General features: G+C 46.0%; 1 protein-coding gene and 1 long non-coding RNA gene across 2 annotated transcripts in view; one reads left to right on the top strand and one right to left on the bottom strand.

Moving 5' to 3' along the window:
* Positions 1 to 8: 8 nt before the first annotated feature.
* Positions 9 to 2,858, bottom strand: Fth1 (ferritin heavy chain 1). Its single transcript, XM_021636071.2, has 4 exons — positions 2,252 to 2,858; positions 810 to 956; positions 410 to 535; positions 9 to 314 (listed from the first exon to the last, which is right to left on the bottom strand). Exons 1-4 carry the CDS (start codon positions 2,363 to 2,365, stop codon positions 156 to 158), a joined length of 546 nt encoding a protein of 181 aa, XP_021491746.1. The 5' UTR covers positions 2,366 to 2,858; the 3' UTR covers positions 9 to 155.
* The window catches only part of LOC132655080 (uncharacterized), a 68,847-nt gene continuing 50,067 nt past the window's right edge, over positions 2,525 to 21,304 (top strand). Inside the window, exon 1 of the long non-coding RNA XR_009592659.1 lies at positions 2,525 to 2,631. This is a non-coding gene — a long non-coding RNA (uncharacterized LOC132655080). The remainder of the gene's footprint in view (positions 2,632 to 21,304) is intronic.

Genomic DNA, 21,304 nt, shown 5'->3' with positions numbered 1-21,304 from the left:
ACAATAGCTGGGTACCAAAATTCTTTATTTGAAGAAATGGTACAAACTAAAGAACTTAAGCAGATGTTTTGGTGCGACTTATAGAAAAGATATAGGCAGACATGCATGCACTGCCTCAGTGACCAGTGAGGTCACATGGCTTTGGGGAAATCAGCTTAGCTCTCACTGTGTCCCAGGGTGTGCTTGTCAAAGAGATACTCTGCCATGCCAGATTCAGGGGCGCCCATCTTGCGCAAGTTGGTCACGTGGTCACCCAGTTCTTTGATGGATTTCACCTGCTCGTTCAGGTAATGTGTCTCAATGAAGTCACATAACTAGAAAAGAGAACATGGGAGAAAATTTTTGGTCAGCTCTCCCAAGTCCTCTGGCAAATGATTTCCTCCATTCAGCCCCTGTCTCCAATACTCACATGGGGGTCATTTTTGTCAGTAGCCAGTTTGTGAAGTTCCAGTAGTGACTGATTCACACTCTTTTCCAAGTGCAGTGCACACTCCATTGCGTTCAGCCCATTCTCCCAGTCATCACGGTCTGGTTTCTGAATGAAACATTAGTCAATTTCATCTGTGGTCTCTACCAATAAACCCAAGTCAGTAAACACCTCACACGTCTAACCACCATGCTCTGGCAATAGGACTGCCTTAAGTTTCCTCTGACAACAGCTTTCATCATAACACGTTTGCTCACTGCTGTTTGCCAACTCAGGTGTCAGTATAGGCTTAAAAAGGCCCAAGGGCAAAAGCACAGTGCACCATCACTTTCTGAGCAAGGGTTAGGTGCTCATTTAAGGTACCCAGAGATCCTCTACTCACCTTGATATCCTGCAGGAAGATCCGGCCACCTCGTTCGTTCTGCAGCTTCATCAGTTTCTCGGCGTGTTCCCTCTCCTCATGAGATTGGTGGAGAAAGTATTTGGCAAAGTTCTTCAGAGCCACATCGTCCCGGTCGAAGTAGCAAGACTGCAAGTGGAAAGGGGACATGTTCTGTATCCCCACAGTAAAGCGGCTATAGGTGGTAAAATGGCTATAGGTAGTAAAGGCCGTTTGCTATCTCACTCAGCCTTTTTAAAGTGCTTTAGGACTTGGCTTTACCAAGTGCCCTGTGGCTTTGTATTACTGCACAGGGAAAATTTTTAGCTAAGGCCTAATCTATTTATCTGAGGGGGAGGTGCTACAGTACCTTGTATTTGGAGGCCATTTTTCTTCACCTCCTTCACCAATTATGAAAAAAAAAAAAAAAACAGCCAACACAAGCTTACAAGATTCCCATCCGAACAGCCAACTGATTTATAAAATTAAAGCATCATGCCTGGTGACAACTGAAGGCATTATATTTTAGCACAAATATATTAGGAGAAGCTTTGAGTTTCAGTTTTAGGCACGCAGTGTATTTGAACCTTCCAGAAAGAATGACAGCCACGGAAGCCCAGGCTTGTTTCAAATCCGTTTGGAACACTTATTTTTTAATAACTTGCACATTCACAGGGCAATTCAAAGGGTGATTCCCGCTACACTGCCCCAAACCTGTTTTTCAGACAGATATACGGAGAACTTCCTTGTCCAGCAACTGAAGGTGAAGCTGTATCCGACAACTACCTCCCACTTCTGTTAGTAAGCCACAACTCTCAGATGCAGAAGGTCGATACAGTACTGTGGATGCCTTTTAGGGGCAAGGTTTAGTGACACTGATGACTGCTCGAGGACAGATTCCTAGAGATAATGTTTCAATACAAGTGAGGCTCTGTGATAATAGAAGAGGTGGAGACCAGTGGAGACCGCTGCTTAAAGAGGTTAGGGTAAGCTCACAAGAGATAAGCCTCTCTGCACCAGGCTCCAAAGCTGCCACTTGACACCGTGACAAAGCAGACACGACATACTCAGAAGAACTGGAGCTGGATGCATACCGAAGCAGAGGAGCCTGCAGGCCACGTGATCGGAGGGAACGAAGAGTGAAAAAATAAAGCACCTAACTGCAGGGTTGACTGGACAAGAGGACAGTCGTGCAACACTAAGACCTCAAGGAACAGGGGCGTGATGACGCGCCTGCTCTATGCAGGAGACACAAGGGGATAACTGTTCAGAATTGCCATTCCAAGGCTGCCCCAGGAGAGCCCCGAACAAACTCCATTTTCCAGAAAGACGCTGGGTGGCGGGGAAGCCCGTAGCAGGCCACGCCCCAACCCGCGCCCCGCCTGCTCCCCCAGTGGCCCCAGGGAGGCCGCGTCGGGCTCCGGCACAAGCCAGGCCGCACTCACCATAGACAGATAGACGTAGGAGGCATACAACTCCAGGTTGATCTGGCGGTTGATGGCAGCCTCCGAGTCCTGGTGGTAGTTCTGGCGCACTTGCGAGGGAGACGCGGTGGTCATGGCGGCGGCGGCGGGGCGAGGCGCGGTGGCGACGCTGGAGCGGCGGAGCGACGAGGTTGCAAAGGGCTCAGGCTCGGAGCGGCCGGCTGCGGTCGGAGGGGTCGAGCACCGGGTTCCGTTCAAGCACTGTTGAAGCAGGAAACCGCGGCGACTCTGGGCGAGAACGTCTGGGGCAGGTGGCCAGCGGGCCGCACTTATAGCGGGAGCCTGCGTCAGGCGCGCCCTGGCCAATCAGCGCCGTGGGCCGCCCAGACCCGCCTCTTCCGGTGAGCGGGTTACCCAGACCCGAAGGCGAGGGCGGGAGGAGCCTGCGTGAGACTACGCAAGGGATCCTGAGACTCAGCCAGAGCAGTCCCTGGCAACGAGCGGGCTGTTTCTGTGCCCCGGGGCGGCCGTAGTTGAATCCAGCCCTACTGTAGTGGCTGTGACCCAGAGGGACAGAGGGTGCCGATGAGGATGATTTTCAAGTCCCACAGAACATCCCTAAGCTCTAGGCTAAGTGCTTGTTGTTAAATCGTGACATAAGCTAGGCAGTGACTTAGGAAAATGGAAAATGGCAGCGTGGCGCCGTAGAGGGCGAACGAGATATAAATTGGGACTGGGAAAGAGCGGCTTTCTCTCCTTCAGAGTCTATGGAGAAAAAGTGTAAAGGAGGAGTAGGGAAGACTATTGGGGAGGAGGAAGTTAGGGTTGGCCCAGTCCTTCTGATTCAAGCAACCCTGGCCTTTTGCTGCAAACAAACATGGCTCTGTGCACAGTTGAAAAAAACAAAGGCTGAGAGGGCGTGTTTCTCCCGAGAGCAGGATAGCCTTCTATGGGGGAGTCCTAGAGCCGGAACCTTCTAGGTTTCTGAGAAAGTCCCTGGTAATGCTTGAAATTAAGAGGTCTGTGGGTTAGAAAAGAAAGGAGAAACGACCTACATGTATCTGTTTCAAATTGGTTACTTTGCGTTCCTAGTAACCTCGGGTTTGTCCTTGAAGAAAAGCTGATGGGGCCGAATGGCAGGTGACTGGGAGGGACAGGCCAACTGTGTGTGTCTTGAGGCGGTGGCCCAGCTTCAAAATGGGTGTGGATTCTCGGGTAGCAGGAGCAGAGGTTAGCCACTGCGTCTAGCAAGGCCCTTCCATCCTCGTATGCTACTGTCAGAGTCTAGTCTTTTGACGCAGGCAGGAGACCCAGCAGAAGCGTTTCCAGATACTCAAAACTGTAAGCTGCACTTCCAAACATTTTGTTGTTACTGATTTAAGACAAGGTTGACGAGGGTTTACTGTATAGCCCAGACTCACCTGGGACTCATGATGTAGCCCAGGCTGGTTCATGATTCTCCTGCCACAGTTTTCAGAGAGCTGGGATTACAACCCCTTCCCTCCCCGTTTATAGTAAGACTAAGACTGGCACGGTGCTGCACACCTGTAATCCCTGCACTCAGGCAGAGGCAGGCAGATCTCCGTGAGTTCGAGGCCAGACTGGTCAACAAAATGAGTCCTGGACAGCTAAGGCTACACAGAGAAACTGTCTTGAAAGAAAAACAAGTAATAATAATAATAAAGTAAGTCCACTGAAATACTACATTACTGGTGGTATTTATTCTTTTAAAAACAAATATGTATGTTCCTTTCGGGAAAGATTTCAGTAGTCCACTAGCTGCAGTATGCTGCTAGATGAATATCCTAGAGTCAGACTTCGGGAAGATGACCCTAAGAGAGTGGTACTGAACAAAATTTGATGATCTTATTACTTGATACTTTGAGCAGATACTGGTGGTATAAGTGAAAATACTTGCTCACCGTCCCCCCAATGCAGGTCCCCCATCTGGCTACATTTTCTGATGGTGGAGTGGAGGAGGGAGGCAGGGAAAGGAATTCTAGGTAGAGGGAATAGCATATGCACAGGTGTGGAAATGCTTGGCCTGTTCAAGGACCCTTAAGGAAAGTGTGTTTGTTGGCCTGGAAAACAAAGTACATGTTGGGAGTGCTGGAAAGAATACGGTCATATGGGTGTGCCATAAAAAGTCATTAAACTTTATTCTGCAGGCAATATGGAGATACCATATCCATTTGTTTTTAGGAACATTACCCTAAATCAATAGGAAAACTGGTAGGAGTCCAGCCAAGTCATCACATGTAGGATGCAAAGCTTTTCTAACAGTAGCCACCATCAGCAAATGTGATAAAAGACCAGCAAGAGTCGGGGGAGGGGCGATAAGCAAATATTTTTCACTTATATGCGAAGTACAAGTAATTATCAGCAGCTTATATGCGAAGTACAAGTAATTAGCTTAACAATAGACGTATGAAGAGAGCATGAGACAAAACAAAGCAGTTACTGAGACAGGGAGGTGCCATCTTCCTGAAGGGTCACCCTCCACATTAGTGTTAGCTCTAAACCTGTAATTCAGCACAGTCTGAGATGTGAAAATACAGAGTTTCTTTGGCAGGGCATGATTCTGAAGCTCATATGGAGTTAGTGGGCTAGCTTGTAAACATTTGAGGAAAGCAAAGGCTATGAGGGGAAGTTTGCTTGCGATACCTATCATATACATGTATATATTATAATAACGTATGGTTATGGTACTGGAACAGGAAGATGAGCTCAACATCAAAATATTCCCACCCACATAGTATGGGGACTTGATATAAGTTAAAGCCATGCATTTCAAATTAGGGAAGGAAGAATGGGCTTAACCAATCGTGTCCACAATTGCCATGTGGATAAAAATGAATCATTCTGTATTTAAAAATAACTCCCAGATGAATTAAAAATACAACCCTTAAAGTTGAAATCTATAAAGTTTTAAGAAGACTATAAAGAAGATTATCCAAATTTGGAGTAAGGAATATTCTTTTGAGTCTTTCAAGAAGTTGGCAGGTTTGACTGCTTAAAACTGCTTTTAAAAAAGGGTTTATATGAAAGATATTTTAAACAAGGTTAACATAGAAACAGTGTGCTGGGCTGGTGATATTTGTTGCCCATAGATAGGATGATGATCAAGAGCCAGGAAGTCTATGTACAATTGTATGTTATATGCTTTTTTTTTTCAGCCTTGGGGATAAAACCTAGGGTCTGGGCATTCTAAGCAGGCTCTCTACACTGGGGTACTCCTGTGAGTTTTCTTCTTATTTAAAGATGGGATTTCATTAGGGTGCCTAGGCTAATCTCAAAAGCCTATGCTCAAATGATCCCAATTCAGGCTCTCTAGTGCTCAAACTCCATTGTATCACTGCTCTAGATGTGTGCTCCAGCCACTGTTTTTATAGGGACTGTTTGGCTGACTTCTCTGCTACTGCAGGTTGAAAGCTCCAGGTAGGGAGGCATTCCTAGCAAGCCCTGTTTTCTGCAAAGTGCCTGGTAATTGGTTGCTTGAAGAAATGAATGTGTTTTATGTGGAGTTTAGATTCCAGTCAAACAAGAGGGCTGGGTACCAGTTAGGAGACAGCTGCCATGGTTTTTAATGAGCATAGGAGACAGAAAGCAGAAAAGAGATATGGGGAAGAAAAGGATAGATGGGATGAAGTGAATGGTTAGATACCGTGTGGGTTGGGAGGGGGCGAGTGAGTACCATGTCCCTCCCTCCCCCCCAGTTTTCAGGACTGGGCAGCTGGATTGCTGCTCCCCTCCTCGGTGCCCAAGAACACAGAGGAAACACAAGTTTAAGGGAAGGCTGTTGGGAAAGGCCAGCTTGGTTTGGGACTGGATGTGCTGGGTCTCTAAGCCTGCCAGGTGAACAGAAAGAGTGTAGTTAGACTCTCTCAAAGGAAGTTGAGCTGTCACATTAAGTAAGCTTTGTGAATCAGTATTAGCTCTCTGCCTTTTAAATACATCCCCAGCTGTAGTAAATAGCATTGCAAACCAGGGACAGTGTATACCGTGGAAGGTCACTGAGGAAGGAGGGTTTGAAGGGAAATGGAAAGTGTGAGCGCCCTAGCTTGGGCCCTGTTCCCACTTTTTGGGACCGGTGGGTGCCAGAACCGCTACCTCCAAGCCTCTGGGTTCTTCTGAAGATATGGCCAGGTCTTTGGATCTTTGTGGATCATACTTCTGCCTCCCCAACCCCCATGTTGCCTCCACTCCTCCTGACTTTGAAGAGGGCGTTTGGCTGGCTGCCCAGAACAAGTTGAACAGCAGCCTTCCAGGGCCAGGAGCCACAGCGCAAACGCAGGCCAGCAGAGAGGAAGGCCCCTCTGTTCTGTAGAATACTAGCTCATTCCAGAGGGGGAGGTGGGGTGGAGAAGCCTTGTGGGAGAGGGCTGCTATTCACCGTGACTCAGCACTCTGCTCCTCTGGAGGGGTTGGGCTCCAAAAGTGCTTTGTCATGGAGGGGCAGGGCAGTCTGGAAGGCCTGGAGGGCTGCGGTTTTGCTCTGGAGAGAGAGGGAGGAAAGGGAAGGGGAAAGAGCAAGCCGGAGAGTGTGACAGAGCTCCCCACTGCCTCGCGGGATGCCGAAGCTGCACAGGGAATAAAGAGGTCTCTATCACCCTTGCCAGGCTTTGGGTGGTATTTTTGCCAGAGAGACAAAATGCCTGTCTCTTGTGGACAACATCTCAGTAGATACTGGCTCGCTTTCCCTTCTAGTGATTGTCCCTCTGCTGTTACAATTGCCAGAGAGGCCACATCCAAGCGCTCTTAACCATTTAGTACCTTAGGGGCCAAGGGACAGTAGGGCTTACACTGTACTTTGTAGGGCAAAAGGTGATATCCAAAGGTGAGGTTTCCTCAGGGAAATAGTCACTGGCTGAAAATGTGGAGCAGAGTATGCAGTGGAACGCTAGACAATCATTAAATACATGATAAGTGCCAGAGTGGGCATGTGGGATAAAGTCCAGTAAGAAAGTGGAGTTCAAAATAGTTCCTGCATGCCAGTTACAGGGAAGGAACACCACAGGGCTGGAAACAAATAAAGGCTGCATGAAAATGGGCCACCGACTCTCAAGACTAAACAACCAAAATTGCTAGAGTATGGGATTCCCCAAAAAGCGCGCAGGAAATTCTGCTGTTGGCAAAATCACCACTCAGCCAGATTCTGGTATATTCTAGATGAAGCAACTGTCATTCAGAGAGCATGTCCTTAAATTATTTCTTGAAAACTCATAAAGCCATGTAGACTTAAAAAGTCTAGATACCCACAATCCCTGTCTTCTAGAATGTTAAAGGCTTGAGACTCACAGCCTGGAATGTCAGAGAACAACTTTTCCCCTTGCGAGGGAAAAAAGAAATTCAGGGCTGGCAAGATTGTTTAGCAGGTTAAGGCGTTTGCTGTCAAGCCTGATGAGTTGGATTCAAAACCCAGTATAAATGGTAGAAGGACTGAACCTATTCCTGTAAGTTGTGTGCTCTCCCTGCTAAATAAAAATTAAAAAAAAAAAAGTGTAGGGAAGGAGTGGAAATGCTGTACATATAGAAATCATGAAAGAAATTCTTAAAAAAAAAAAAAATTAGTTTAGACCTCCCTGTCTCTAGGAAGCCTTCCCAGGTGTGCCTGGGGAACCATAATGCTGTACCTCTGACAGAGACCATATCTCTTGCACTCTGGCTGTTTGTTTGCTTGGTCAGCTTCCCTCTGGACTTTGTATTCTGGAAGTGTCTCCCTAGACAGTAACCCTGCCGGAGGCCCTTCCACTTCCAGTGGGTTGCAGCTCATTAACTTTCCTCTAGTCATCCTACCATATGGTTCCAACTTTGGTCAGTAGGCCTTGGAGGCCTAGGCCTTTTCCTCTGCTAGGGCTCTACTCTGTCCTTCCCAGTGACCCCCTTGCATATCTGCCCACATCCCAGACGCATTCAAGAGGCCACTTGACCTCTCTGAGCTCTGATTCCTGTATTTAGATACTGTATTTGAAGCCTACTCTCCCCTGTACTTCTCCTTATCCAGAATGCTGTTGTTGTGAACACACATCTCTCTCTCTTTTTTTTTTAATTTTATTTATTTCTTATTTTAGATGCATTAGCATAAAGCTGTCAAATCCCTTGGAACTGGAGTTACAGACAGTTGTGAGCTGCCATGTGGGTGCTGGGGATTGAAACTGGGTCTTTAAGAAAAACAGACAGTGCTCTTAAACACTGAGCCATCTCTCCAGGCCCACACATCTCTCTTATGGAGCTAAATGAGAGTGGTAACTGGTAATGCAGATTTAGGTGTCCCCAAATATGATATTCCAGCAAGGAAGCATTATTGTGAAGTCTTTATAATAGCAGAACAAATAAAAATCAAAAATCAAACTTTTCCATTATATTCATGGGTACAGCAGACAGGTAGGTTACAGCAAAAAGAGAGAGCTTTGTTACAGGTGCTATCTGATGATGTTTTTTGCTTTTGAGTTGGGGGAAGATAGGGGGTCTGTTCTTATGCTGTTAGGATTTACCTAACAGTCACAGATTGTTAGACTACATCCAAAGGTGTACAGTAAATGGCCATTTAATAGGGCTAAAAGCGGCTCAAGATAATTTGCAATGAGGTTCTTGTACTTGCAGCTCTCTAATCCAGAATCACCGTTCTTCTAATCAGTCAGCCTCAGCAAGCCCAGCTTCCAAGGCCACCTTTGTTCACAGTTCCCTCCACACCACAGTTCCTGCCAATGCCTTCAGCTGTTACTCAGCCACCTGCCATGCCTACTTTAGCTATTGTAGGCTTATCTGGGCCCACTCTGGCCAAGTCATGGAGTCCCAGATCAGCAGAAGTGACAGCCAGAAGCTTCAGTAGAGGAGAGAAGAAACATGACTTCTAAGACAGGGCAAAGGCCTCAGCAGCCTGGGAACACGTCCTTGAGGAAATGGGGTTTTTGGATGGCTTGGTCTGTTACCTACAAGATACTCACCCACTCAGGGGGGGCTATTCAGTGCCTTAAGTGACAGTCAAGCCTGAAGAGTTGATGGAAGAGACCTGAGTTTGTAGAACTTACTGTGGAGCCTGGGGGTGGGAATTCCAGATTCACTTGCAGTAGTCTGCAAGAAAGAGGAATGGGCCCAGAAGCTCAGTGGGAATCTTGTTGGCAGCCTGGGACATGGGGTGGATAAAAAGGGCAAACCTAGGACTGACCAAGTGGGAAGTCAACAGATGGTTCCACAGGTAAACAGCCAGGCAACCTTCCTCTCCCTGACAAAGGGCCCTTTGGTGCCACCCTGAAGAACTGGCATGCCTAGATGTGCCAGCAGATGGTCAGTAGACAAAGAGTATTTGAGTGTCACATGAAAGAATCAGGGTCCCAGAGCTTCGCCAGATGTACACACGGGGTTTCAGTCACCACGGGGTCACTACCAGGGTCCCAGGATCCTTCTGTTCTGACCATTCTCTTGTAAAAGCAAAGGCAAGCATTTCCCTCCTCAGATTCAGCCTCTGACGGGCTCTCCCCTGCCGCACACCGTAAGGCCTTCCTCTCTGGACTGAGGGAAGTGAATTCGATCTTTCTGCTGCTCGCCTACCTCACACCTCATTTGCTCACCCTAGACTGCCTGCCACTGGATTGCATTTCAGAAAACAAACAAACAACAACAAAACCCACCTAGTCTTCAACAACCCCCAGCTCAGATACCCTCTGTGGCTTCTCTTTTTGCCAAGGGGAGAGTTGAGAATTTTTTTCCTTCCTTCCTTCCTTTTCTTTGTCTTTTTTTGGGGATGGGGTGGGGTGAGACAGGGTGTCTCTGTGTAGCCTTAGCTGTCCTGGACTCACTATGTAGACTAGGCTGGCCTTGAACAGACAGATACACCTGCCCCTGCCTCCCACAGTGCAAGGGTTACAGGCTTGCACTAACATGCCCTATGGCAAGGGGAGAATTTCTATCCTTCCTGCTCTCTAATTAGGCTCCACTACTGGCCTTGCTGGAGTGACTAGTCATTTCCCAGTCCTGGCCACTGGAAGGAGCCCTGCCTTGTTCATCATGGCAGTGCTTTTCTTGCCCCTTACCTCAGACCCAGCAATTAGCAGCCTCAAGTTGTAGAGAAACACAGGTTGCCTTGACCTTGGCCTTAGTTCAAGGTTTACTTTGCTGTTACTGAAGAGGTCAGTAGCCCCACCCCTTTGCCCCATAGCTTTGTTTTTCACATCTTCTCCTAATTAAGACCATCTCTTTCTCCTCCCACATGGGAGATACACAGAGAATAGACCAGTGTTTCTGGGCTTGAGGATTACACCCTGGCACAGACCCCAGGATGGTGTGAGGCAGGGGGCCAAGGACCAGCTGGGCTATGGGGAAAGTGGAATGACACATGGTCACAGGCTCCACTGCTCTGAGGGCCAAGTCCCTTTGCTGCCCCATGGACATAGAATGTCTCCCCACATAGAGGAAATCATGGGGTGTCACAGAGGCCAGGGAGGAAGTGGAGGATTGCTATAGCAAGTTCATGATGAGAAAACACCACGTGCTTCCTGGTGATGGACTGGAACGTTCTTGGGGTGCTTGTCAGTCCATAAATGTGGTGCTGGGCACTCAGCCAGAGGGCTTACACAAAGCCGTTGACACCTATGGCTGAAACTGACAACACCCCTGTTGAGTAGGCTGGGCAGCCCCAGAGCTGTAAGCAGAGTCCTGTCCTCAGATGAGGAAGCTGAGGTCATCAGGGTGATGTGGCTGCCTGGCCTAAGGTTTTGAAACTGGCAGGAGACAGGATCCTGCCTGGAACCCGGGTCCTCACTGTGGGGAAATGTTGTAATGGGGCACCTTGACACAGCCATCATCCTGAAACTTGTCACCTTGTCCAAAGTCTGTAGGAAGATCCCCTAGATTCTGGTTGCCTGGAGACTTCTGAAATGCCATCTTCCCTGGGTATCCACAGGAATTGGGATTTGGGCTGAGGATATGAGTTCTAGGACCCAGTACATATTCCCCAAACCAAGGGTGCTCAGTTTCTTTGTTCCCTTCTTTCCAGGGTCTCATGTATCCCAGACTTGCCTTTCTATGTAGTCAAGAATGACCCAAACTTGTCTGTCCCTCTGTTTCTACCTCTTAAAGACTAAGGTTATAGGCATGTCCCACCAAGAGTGGGTTTATGCCATGCTAGAGTTGGAACCCTGGGATTTATGAATGTAAGGCAAGCTGTCTATCAGCTGAATACATCCCCAGGCCTCAATTCAGGTACATTAAATGGCATAGGGTTTACACATAACCTAGGCACATCTTCTGTGTCTTCATAGTCTGTGTCTGTGTGTCTTTGTGTACATATGCACATGTGCATGGGTGCCCGAGTGCCTGTGAACACATGCATGTGGAAGTTAGAGGCGGGCCTCCACTGGGTATCTTTATCATGCACCACCTATTTTTGATACAGGCTCTCATTGAACTTAGAGCTCACCAGTTTGGATAGACTGCTCAGTGACTCCTGGAGATGCCTCTGCCCCTGCAGCACTAGGGTTATGGGTGTATACCACCACACCTGGATTTTTTCATGGGTACTGAGGATGCAAACTCAGATCCTCATACTTGCTTGGCAGACAATTTGTCCATTGGGCCATCTCTTCATTCAACCTCTTTTTAGAAAGGTTAATTGAAATATAATGACATAATTTACCCCCTCCTCCTTCCAATCCCTCTCTTGTCCCCCATCCCTTTTAACTCTATGACTCCTTTTTTTTTCTAATTATTATTCAACAATAATTATTATTACGTATATATGCAAATAAACATATGAACATAACCTGTGAAGTCCCTTTAGTGTTCTTGCATGTATAAGTTTTAGGGCTCATAACCATTGGATAACCGTTTAGGAGCTCATCTGTGAGGGAAGACAAATTCTTCATTCTCTCTTAATTGCCCCTGTAGGTCTTTGTATAGGGGTGGAACCCCACGAGATTTCCCCCATCTATGTTGGCAGTCAACTGGTGTCATTGTTCGGATTTTACTTAGGCTGTCATATTGTTGAGATTTAATGGGTGTAGCCTCCCTTTCATTGCCAATACAATCACAGTCTATCTGTCGCCTCTTCTGTGATGTTCTCTGAGCCTTAGATATAAGAGTTGTATTAAAGATGTATCAGTTGGGGCTGGGCACCCTCCCCCTCTTTAAGACAGTGTCTCACCGTAGCTCAGGTTGGCCTGGAATTTATCATGTTGTCCAGGCTGGGTTCAAATTTAGGGCAATCCTTATGTCTCAGCCACCAAGTTCTGGGATTATAGGTAGGCCACCCCTCTCCCACAGACTTTAAGTCATGTTTAGTTTACTTATAAAACTGGATAACTGGGTAAGAGCTGTAGAAGTAGCCACTGATCTGTATTGTTTAGGGGACAATAACAAGGGGACAGTTTGGTGTTCTGGAAGGAAGCGGCTAACACACACAGGACCTTCTGTATCTGTACCATAGGTGCACAGCAGTTCCTGTAGCCTGATCCCCAGGCAATGATGAGCCAGGATTCTCTAGATCTGCTTGGACGTGGGCTTAAAAGCTTCGGCTTCCAAGCTTGCTGTGATCCTGTCAACAGCAAAGCCATAGCGATGAGGGGTGATCGTCCAAATTAATTACAGATATAATTCCTAACTGGAGTTTGCTCGTTGGTGGAGTTTTGTGATTCACACCCCACCCCATCCCCATGCCCCGCTCCCAGGATATCAATTTGTAGTCTAGGTTGGCATCGAACTCCTGGTACTTTTACCTTAGTGGGTGTTGGGATTATATGCATTTACTACCTACCTGTAGGTCATGTTTATGGTCCTTTTCTCTCCCTTTCTTTCTTTCTTTCTTTCTTTCTTTCTTTCTTTCTTTCTTTTTCTCATATATTACATGCTCACCATAGTTTTCCCTCCCTCCCCTCAGTCTCTTTCCTCCACCTCCCCTCTCCCTTCCTCTCAGGGACATCAGCCAAACAGGGCATAACAAGCTATAAGACCAGTAATATTCCATCATATCAACGCTGTACAAGGCAACCCACTAGGAGGAAAATGTGGGGCCAGGGAGCCATGGGACCGGGGAGGCCAGCCTGGAGCAAAAGTGGGGTTGATGCGAGTTCAAGTCCTGAAAATCTAGTCCCTTGATCAGCAGCACCCTGTTGTCGTCCCACCCCCACCCCCGCCAACCCCCTGCCCCATGTGTCCTTCCTGGTAGCTAGGTTAAACTTCCTCTCTCCTTATAAGGTAATGTCCAGCAGTACCTGGAATTCCTCCTTCTGCAAATGAGGCATTCCCAGTACCCTGGCCCCAGCCAATGCACACTACACCTCCCCAAAGCCCCTACCCATCCCAAAAGGTTTAAATAGCCTTTGTTCCACCTGCCACTCCCCCAATCCCGAAGGTGGATCCTGAGAAGCAGAAATGCCTGTGGAATGGAGAGCTCTGGCCAGGCATCAAGTGAGCACAGATGAGAACAGACTTAGTGGTAGCTATGTTTTCTGTTACTTGGGACAAAAATTCCAGTCAAGTTACTTTTGTTGTCATTGTTATTGTTGTAGTCTCTTTTGAGTTATGATTATCATGTACCCAGGATGGCCATAAACTCACTAAATGGCTTAGTTATATGAACTATGAATTCACTAGATGGCTGAGGCTGACCTTGCACTCCTCATTCTCCTAAATCTACCTGGAGTTATGTGTGAGTGCCACTATACCCAGCTTCAGTCTGTTTACCCTTTAAATCACCTAAATGACAGCTAACTTCTTCTTGGTTGGTTACAAGCCTGGAAGGAGCCTTTGAGACTAACTTAAGATTTTTATTCTGTCATTTAGATAACGTTTTGTTTATTACTTTTAGAGACAGGGTCTCATGTATCTCATGAATTTGTTATGTAGCTTAGGATGACCTTGACCATGTGGCACCATGGTCAAACACCATTTGTGTGGTGTTTGGAGTCCAGTCGGGCTTAGTGGGTGCTGGGCAAGCACTCTACTGACTAAGCCTCTCATTCCCAGCCTCTCAACAAAAAATTAGTTAAATTGTGTGTGTTTGTGTGTGTGCATGTGTGTGCAGGTGCCTTTGGAGTCCAGAATAAGACACTGGATTACCTGGAGCTGGAGTTATGGGTAGTTGTGAGCCGCCCAATGTGGGAACTTGGATCCTGGAAGAGCGGTAGGATTTCTTAACCACAGAGACATTTCTCTAGCCTGTCACTAACATTTTCTTCCTACCTTTCTCCTTCCTTCCTTCCTTCCTTCTTTCCTTCCTTCCTTCCTTCCTTCCTTCCTTCCTTCCTTCCTTCCTTCCTTCCTTTCCTTCTGCTCTCTGCTTCTTCATTCTCCTCCTCCTCGTTCTACTTTTATTTTTCTGGGTTTCTCTATGTAGTTCTGGCTGTCCTGCAACTCACTGTGTAGACCAGGCAGGCCTCAGACTCAGAGATCCACCTGCCTCTGCCTCCCAAACAAGGGGATTAAAGGTGTGAGCCACCCCCACCTGGTTGCACTTACAGTCTTTAAAAAGGTGTATTCTTCATTTTTACATATGGTTCTAAAAACATGAAAAAGCATGGGGAGTGTGTCCCAGTCTTTGGTTTCCTGAGCAAGGCATGGGTGGGGAGGGGGGAGGGAGGCTGCAGAGCAAAGGAGAGAGAGAAAGGGGTGGCAAGAAAGAAGAATCCAGGCAAATGACGTAATTCACAGGACACTTCAAAGCACACATAGTGCCATGAACCGCATTACACTTTGGTCAATGAAGGATCGCTTATATGACACAGGTCCTGCTTTCTTATTACTCAGTGATGTTTACTTACGTATGTGTGGCGATGCCCTTGTAAACAGAGCAACCACAATGACATTTGTCTGAAAGTGTGATACATGCAATTATGTACACTGTGTCGTACTTGGTAAGAAATCTCTGTTCCTGGCTTAGCTTATTTACTATTGCGTATTTCTTAGCATTCTTTTAGTCTACTCTTTCTACTTGAGAAACAAAATGGAAAACCAAGTTCACTGTCAAATAAAACATCAGACTATGCAGGCAGCAGCCTCACCCACTTCATGTTTACTGTGTCTTTTGATAGCATGAGAGAGAAGGACTGAAAAGGAAGGATTTAACAAGCTATTCATTCAATACGTGTCTGGTAGTAATCTATGCTGAGCCGTCAGGGAAACAGTGACAAGCAAGCCTCCAGCTGCCCCGAGGACCTTCTGTCCTGGGCACATTTTTTGTGAATGTTTTAATAACCACCTTGCCTGCCACACCTGCTCAGTGCCAGGGTTGCTGTAGATCCAGGTGTCTATCTTCCTGGTGTGACCTCTGAGCCAGCAGGCAGCAATTAGCCACCACAAATGGAATCTGATAAAGCACCATCCAGAAGTGGTTAGGGCAAATTCCAAACACCCAGGGCATCTATAACCAACCAGCAGTCAAACTGAGAGGGTCAGGAGAGCTGGGACCAGGTCATTTGGGGAGCCTGTTAAGGTGCCCTGTCCCGCCCTGACTGCCCTGTTTCCTCATGCTGCCAGCTCCACAGCTGACCTCATTCACCTTTCAGACAGTTGCCACTTAGCAACTGTGCCTCTGAGTCCTGGCACAGATGCCTGACAGGTGGCAGGGAAGGCACATGAGGTCTCACTCCCTGGCATCCTTTCGTCCGGCCTCATGGAAGTCATCCGTGTCAGTCCCACGGGTCCAGTGAGGCCCAGTCTCTGCTGTGCCCACAGATCCAGTGTGGTCCTCGCTCTGTCGCTTTCTTTTAAGTCTTTCTAGCTTAAAACCGTACCTCGCTTTAACTTATTTTAAAAAATGTGGTGTGTGTGTGTGTGTGTGTGTGTGTGTTGGGACACAACTCTGAGCACGTGAGACAGGGTCTGTCACTGAACCTAAAGCTCGTAGTTTCACCTAGGCCGGCCCGCCTGTCTCTGCTCTTCGAATGCTCGGGTTATAGGAATGCGAGGCCGTGCTCAGCTTTTACATAGTGTTGGGCTCATAGTCAGGTCCTTATGCTTACACAGCATGTGCTCCTACTCACCAAGTCATCTTTCCAGTCCCCCTAGCTCCTTTCTATCCATCAAAGGCCTGGCCCTGCTCCAAACGCTGGCTTATGTGGGCAGCTGTCAGCTCTGGAGAAGATCTCTTGCTCTTGACTGATTAACCAGCATACATTACTAGTATGATGTGCTAACCTCTGACCTCCACACCCATACACACGTGCCCACACACATGTGATCGTGCATGTGTAACACATGGGCACCACCTACACACATGAAGAGCTATCTTGTATTATCATTATTTGCTGTTTTGAGACAGCATCTTGCTGTGTACCTCTGGCTTGGTTGCTACTTAACTATGTAGCCCAGGCTGTCCTCAGACTTGGAGTACTCTGCCTGCTTCAGTCCCTCAAGCACCGGAGTTACAGGCACAAGCCGCCAATATTATTATTTTTTAATATTATTATTAATTGCTCAATATCATTATTTTTTAATTTCAAGAAGAAATCCAGGTGGTGGTGGTGAGGGTACATGCCTTTGATCCCAGCAGTCGGAGGCAGAGGCAGGCGGATCTCTGAGTCTGAAGGCAGCCTGGTGTACAGAGTGAGTTCTAGGACTGCCAAGGCTACACAGAGAAACCCTGTCTCAAAAACTAAGTTCAGACCCATTAAAATGTGTAAATCTGAGGTTTTACTTAGATCGGGGGCACAGACAGACAGAGATCTTTGTGCCCACAGACGTGCACTAGAGGAACATGAAGTGTTAAGCACACAGGGCTGCTCCTTCAAGGGAAGGAATGGAAGACGTGCTATCTGCCCAGAAGGCTGGAGCAGACGTGCCTTATAACCTGATGACTTTCGTGGTATCTATGTAGCTGGAGTCTTCCAGTACTGGATTCCCCCAGGCCCTTATCGTAAGTTTTGTGTTCAGTCAGTCTACAGAACCTATCTTTGTGGACTTTAAAAAAGAGTTTTGACATAGTCACATCTGAGCTGTATTTATATTAATTTGTCTCCCTAGGAGATCTCTGTGTGCTTGATTGTACACATGGGACTGAGTTAATTATTGTCAGAATACTTTTCTCCAAGTTGTGCCATGTTTAAATATGCCTAAAATAAAACACTCAGGGGTCAGGCTCTTGAAGTTTGAACCAACACCAGCTGCTGTGTTGAGCCCAACTGGCTTCTTGTCTCCTGTGGGGCCTGGCTCATCACTCTGCTGGCCATGGGGGTCACAGAGAGCCCCCTTAACACCCCCCCCCCACACACACCCACAGTTATAGAGATATTTTTGGATCTAAATGGCTTCCCTTCTTTCCTAAATCTTAATTCTTGAGGACAGCACCGTAAGTTGTTCTCTGCATTTTTTTTTCAATGCATGTTATTGGAAACAGCCTGATACTCTGTTAGTGTAGTGTTCTTAGGGAAAACCTCATTAGGGATATGAAATTACCGTGTGGTGAAGTCACTTAGGAGAATTCCTCTGTATTTGTGATGCCGGCTCAGCACACAGGGACATTTGCCTTCAAATTTTAGGAGTTGATTTTGTGAAATGAAGAAAAAGCCAGACTCAATCTACAAGGACGAGTGAATTAATAAGAACATTTAGACTGTAGAGAGTTAGAACGTTGCCCAGCCAGTGCTCAGTTCTCACAGTGGCCATAATAACTGTTCCTGTGTGTGACCTAACATCCTTGTGGCTGTCATGGGAAATCTTTTGGGGTGTATTAACAAATACACTTTTGCCAACCTAAATTTAAGAATGTCATAATGTCTGTAAAATTCACAGCAGAGTTTTTCTTGCTTATCTCACCCATCTGATGTGCCCAGTACTGTGTTTAAAAAATTCCTTGATTAGCTGGACATATTGGCACACACCTTTAATTTCAACACTCAGGAGGCAGAAGGCAGTAGATCTCTGAAAGCTTGAGGCCACTCTGGTTTACATGAGTTCTAGGACAGTGAGAACCACACAGTGATAGTCTGTCTTAAAAAAAAAAAAAAAAAAAAAAAAAAAAAAAGAAAAGAAAAAAAGAAAAGAAAGCAGTTCCATTCTTTTTTTGCATTATGTTATTATAAAGCCTCACATGACCACCCACGTTAGAAAGTGTTATTTTGTGAAAGCTGAATCCAGTTCTCAGGCCCTGGACACTCCTGATTGGCTCAGAATAAATTATCTTTTATTCCTTTTGAGGTGGGAGTGTGTCCTCAGTTTGCCTTTTCATTGTGGCTTTTTTGGTGCTGTAGATGAACTTTGGGCTTTGACCATGCTAAGCACACTCTAACACTGAACTATACCTCCAGCCTGGAGAGTGCTATTAAAATTTAATATAGAGCCAGCAAGATTCCTCTGTGGGTAAAGGCACTTGCTGCTAAGCCTGGATGATCTCAGCTTGATTCCCAGGACTCGTACAGTAGGAGAGAATTACTCTTGAAAGTTGTCCTCTGACCTCTTCATGTATCCTGTGACACAGGAGCCCACACATACACATGTAAGATAAATAAATGCAAATTTTAATTTAATGTTATTAACTTTAAAAAAAAGATTTGTTCATTTTATTTTATATGTCTGAGTGTTTTGTCTGCAGGTATGTATGTGCACCGTGTTTGTGCCTGGTGCCCAAGGACATCAGAGGAGGGTATTGGATCCCTGGGCACTAGAGTTATGGATGGTTGTGAACCACCATGTGGGTGCTAGAAATTGAACCTGGGTCCTTTGCAGGAGCAACAAGTGACTTTAACCATTTAGCTATGTCCCCAGCCCCTGATATAATTTTATAATTACCTAATTCTATAATTAGGTAAAACATATAGACTCATGCCAAATATAAAAATAAGATGCATTTAAAGGAATCTAGAGCATCTTCTTTGCTCTACTCTTTTTCACCCTCTATGCTAGGAAGGTGTCTGTATCTACATTTTCAAATTTGCCTTTTGTCTCTCCTTTCTAGACAAACACTTGCTTCTGAGTGCACCTCTCTCATTTTTCTCCATCATGTTTTCTTCCTGGGACCACTCTGTACTCGTTTGTAGAGATTTTCCTTGTTCTTTTTTTTTTTTTTATTAATATAAATTTTTAAATTAACTATAATTTATTCACTTTGTATCCCAGCTGTAGCCCCCACCCTCAGCTGCTCCCAATCTCACCCTCCCTCCCTCTTCTCTTCCCATGCCTCTTCCCCAGTCCACTGATAGGGGAGGTCCTCCTCCCCTTCCATCTGACTCTAGCCTATCAGGTCTTATCAAGACTGGCTGCATTGTCTTCCTCTGTGGCCTGGTGAGGCTTCTCACTCCCACCCACCCCACCCCCGCCTCAGGGGGAGGTGATTAAAGAACCAGCCACTGAGTTTATATCAGAGACAGCCCCTGTTCCCCTTACTAGAAATCTCAATTGTAGACTGAGCTGCCATGGGATACATCTGTACAGGGGTTCTAGTTATCTCTGAGAATGGTCCTCAGTTGGAGTATCAGTCTCAGAAAAGATGCCTGGCCCCAGATTTTTTGGTTCTGTTGTTCTCCTTATGGAGCTCCAGACCCTTCCAGAACTTTCTGTCTCCCCCTTCTTTCATAAGATTCTCTGCAGTCTGCTGAAAGTTTTGCAATGAGTCTCAGAATCCACTTTAATACCTTGCTGGGTAGAGTCTTTCAGAGGCCCTCTGTGGTAGGCTTCTGTCTTGTTCCTTGTTTTCACCTACTTCTAATGTCTATCCCATTTGCCTTTCTGAATGAGGATTGAACATCTTACCCAGGGTCCTCCTTCTTGCTTAGCTTCTTTAGCTGTACAGATTTTAGTATGTTTATCCTATATTATATGTCTAATATCCACTTATAAGTGAAATATGCCATGATCCTACAATGTTCCGTCCTTTTTGTTATTGTATGTACCCTAAAATTTTTCGTTCTACTAGTGTTAAGAATGCTATGGCGATATGTGTGTCTTTCTGCTTCTGGGATACCTCATTCAGGATGCTCTTTTCTAGTTCCCACCATTTGCCTGCAAATTTCATGATTTCCTTGTTTTTAATTGCTGAGTAGTATTCCATTGTGTAAATGTACCACAATTTCTGTATCCATTCCTCCATTGAGAGACATTTGGGTTGTTTCCAGATTCTGGCTATTATGAATAAAGCTGCTACAAACATGGTTGAGAGAATGTCCTTGTGTGTACTTGGTCATATTTCCTTCTCATGGCCACAGAGTAGTCCTTTGGGTGATGTGCTGGTTATACCCATGCTCTTGTTCTGGACATTTGATGTCTTCCCAGGCCCTGACTGTCACAGTAAGTAACCTTGTCCCAGGACTTTCTGTATTGTTTACAATGGATCTTTAGGATGTGAGTCCAAGAGCAAACATGCAGGCTGCTTTTGCTAAGCATTGCCAAATTCTTTTCTATAGAGCCGCAGGGATGACAGCATCCTCATTCCCACCAACCCTGTGTGACAATGTTGGCTTTCTCACAGTCAAAACAAGAGAGCATTTTGCTAAATGTTTGTATTTTGGCCAATCTGATCAGTGAGAAATAGTTCCTCAGGGCAATTTGAGTTTCTTTTACTATAAGCAAGACTGTGTGTCTTTTAATACAGTTTAGAGGCATTTGCCTTTTTCTTATAGCTACTGGTATCCTTACTATATTTTCAACCAGGTCCTTGACCTTTTAATCTATATTAGAAACCCCTTGTATAATACTATCAGTATATATGTATATTGAATATATACAATTTTAAATATTTACTTATTTATTTATTTTGTTTTATTTTATTTTATTTTTGTTTGAGACAGGGTTTCTATGTGTAGCTTTGGTTGTCCTGGAACTTACTCTGTAGACCAAGCTGGCCTGAAACTCAGAGATCTGCCTGCTTCTGCCTCCTGAATGCTGGGATTACAGGCATGCACCTCTACCACCTGACCTGAGCGTATAAATTTGGCTACAATATAAGTTGAACTTTTAGGCAGTTGTTTGTTGTTTTAATTTTGCTCGTTTATTTACATAAATTTTAAACATTTATTTTCATCTGTGTATATGCATCTGAGTGTAGGCTACATGTGTGTAGGTGTCCTTGGTAGCTAGAGTCTCAGATTCCCTGGAGCTTGAGTTACAAGTGGTTGTGAGCCATCAGATGTGAGTCCCAGGAAGCAAACT

The sequence above is a fragment of the Meriones unguiculatus genome, chromosome 1 (genome assembly GCF_030254825.1).
Source record: "Meriones unguiculatus strain TT.TT164.6M chromosome 1, Bangor_MerUng_6.1, whole genome shotgun sequence".
Taxonomy (NCBI): domain Eukaryota; kingdom Metazoa; phylum Chordata; class Mammalia; order Rodentia; family Muridae; genus Meriones; species Meriones unguiculatus.
This window is presented reverse-complemented; position numbering and strand designations above follow the sequence as displayed.

Bases quoted from the DNA above. Each gene is read 5' to 3' on its own strand.
- Fth1 (XM_021636071.2), bottom strand. From the start codon at position 2,365: ATGACCACCGCGTCTCCCTCGCAAGTGCGCCAGAACTACCACCAGGAC. The intron at 957-2,251 runs GTGAGTGCGGCC...TTCCACTTGCAG, and splicing joins CCTACGTCTATCTGTCTATG to TCTTGCTACTTCGACCGGGA. The intron at 315-409 runs GTGAGTATTGGA...TCTCTTTTCTAG, and splicing joins CTGACAAAAATGACCCCCAT to TTATGTGACTTCATTGAGAC.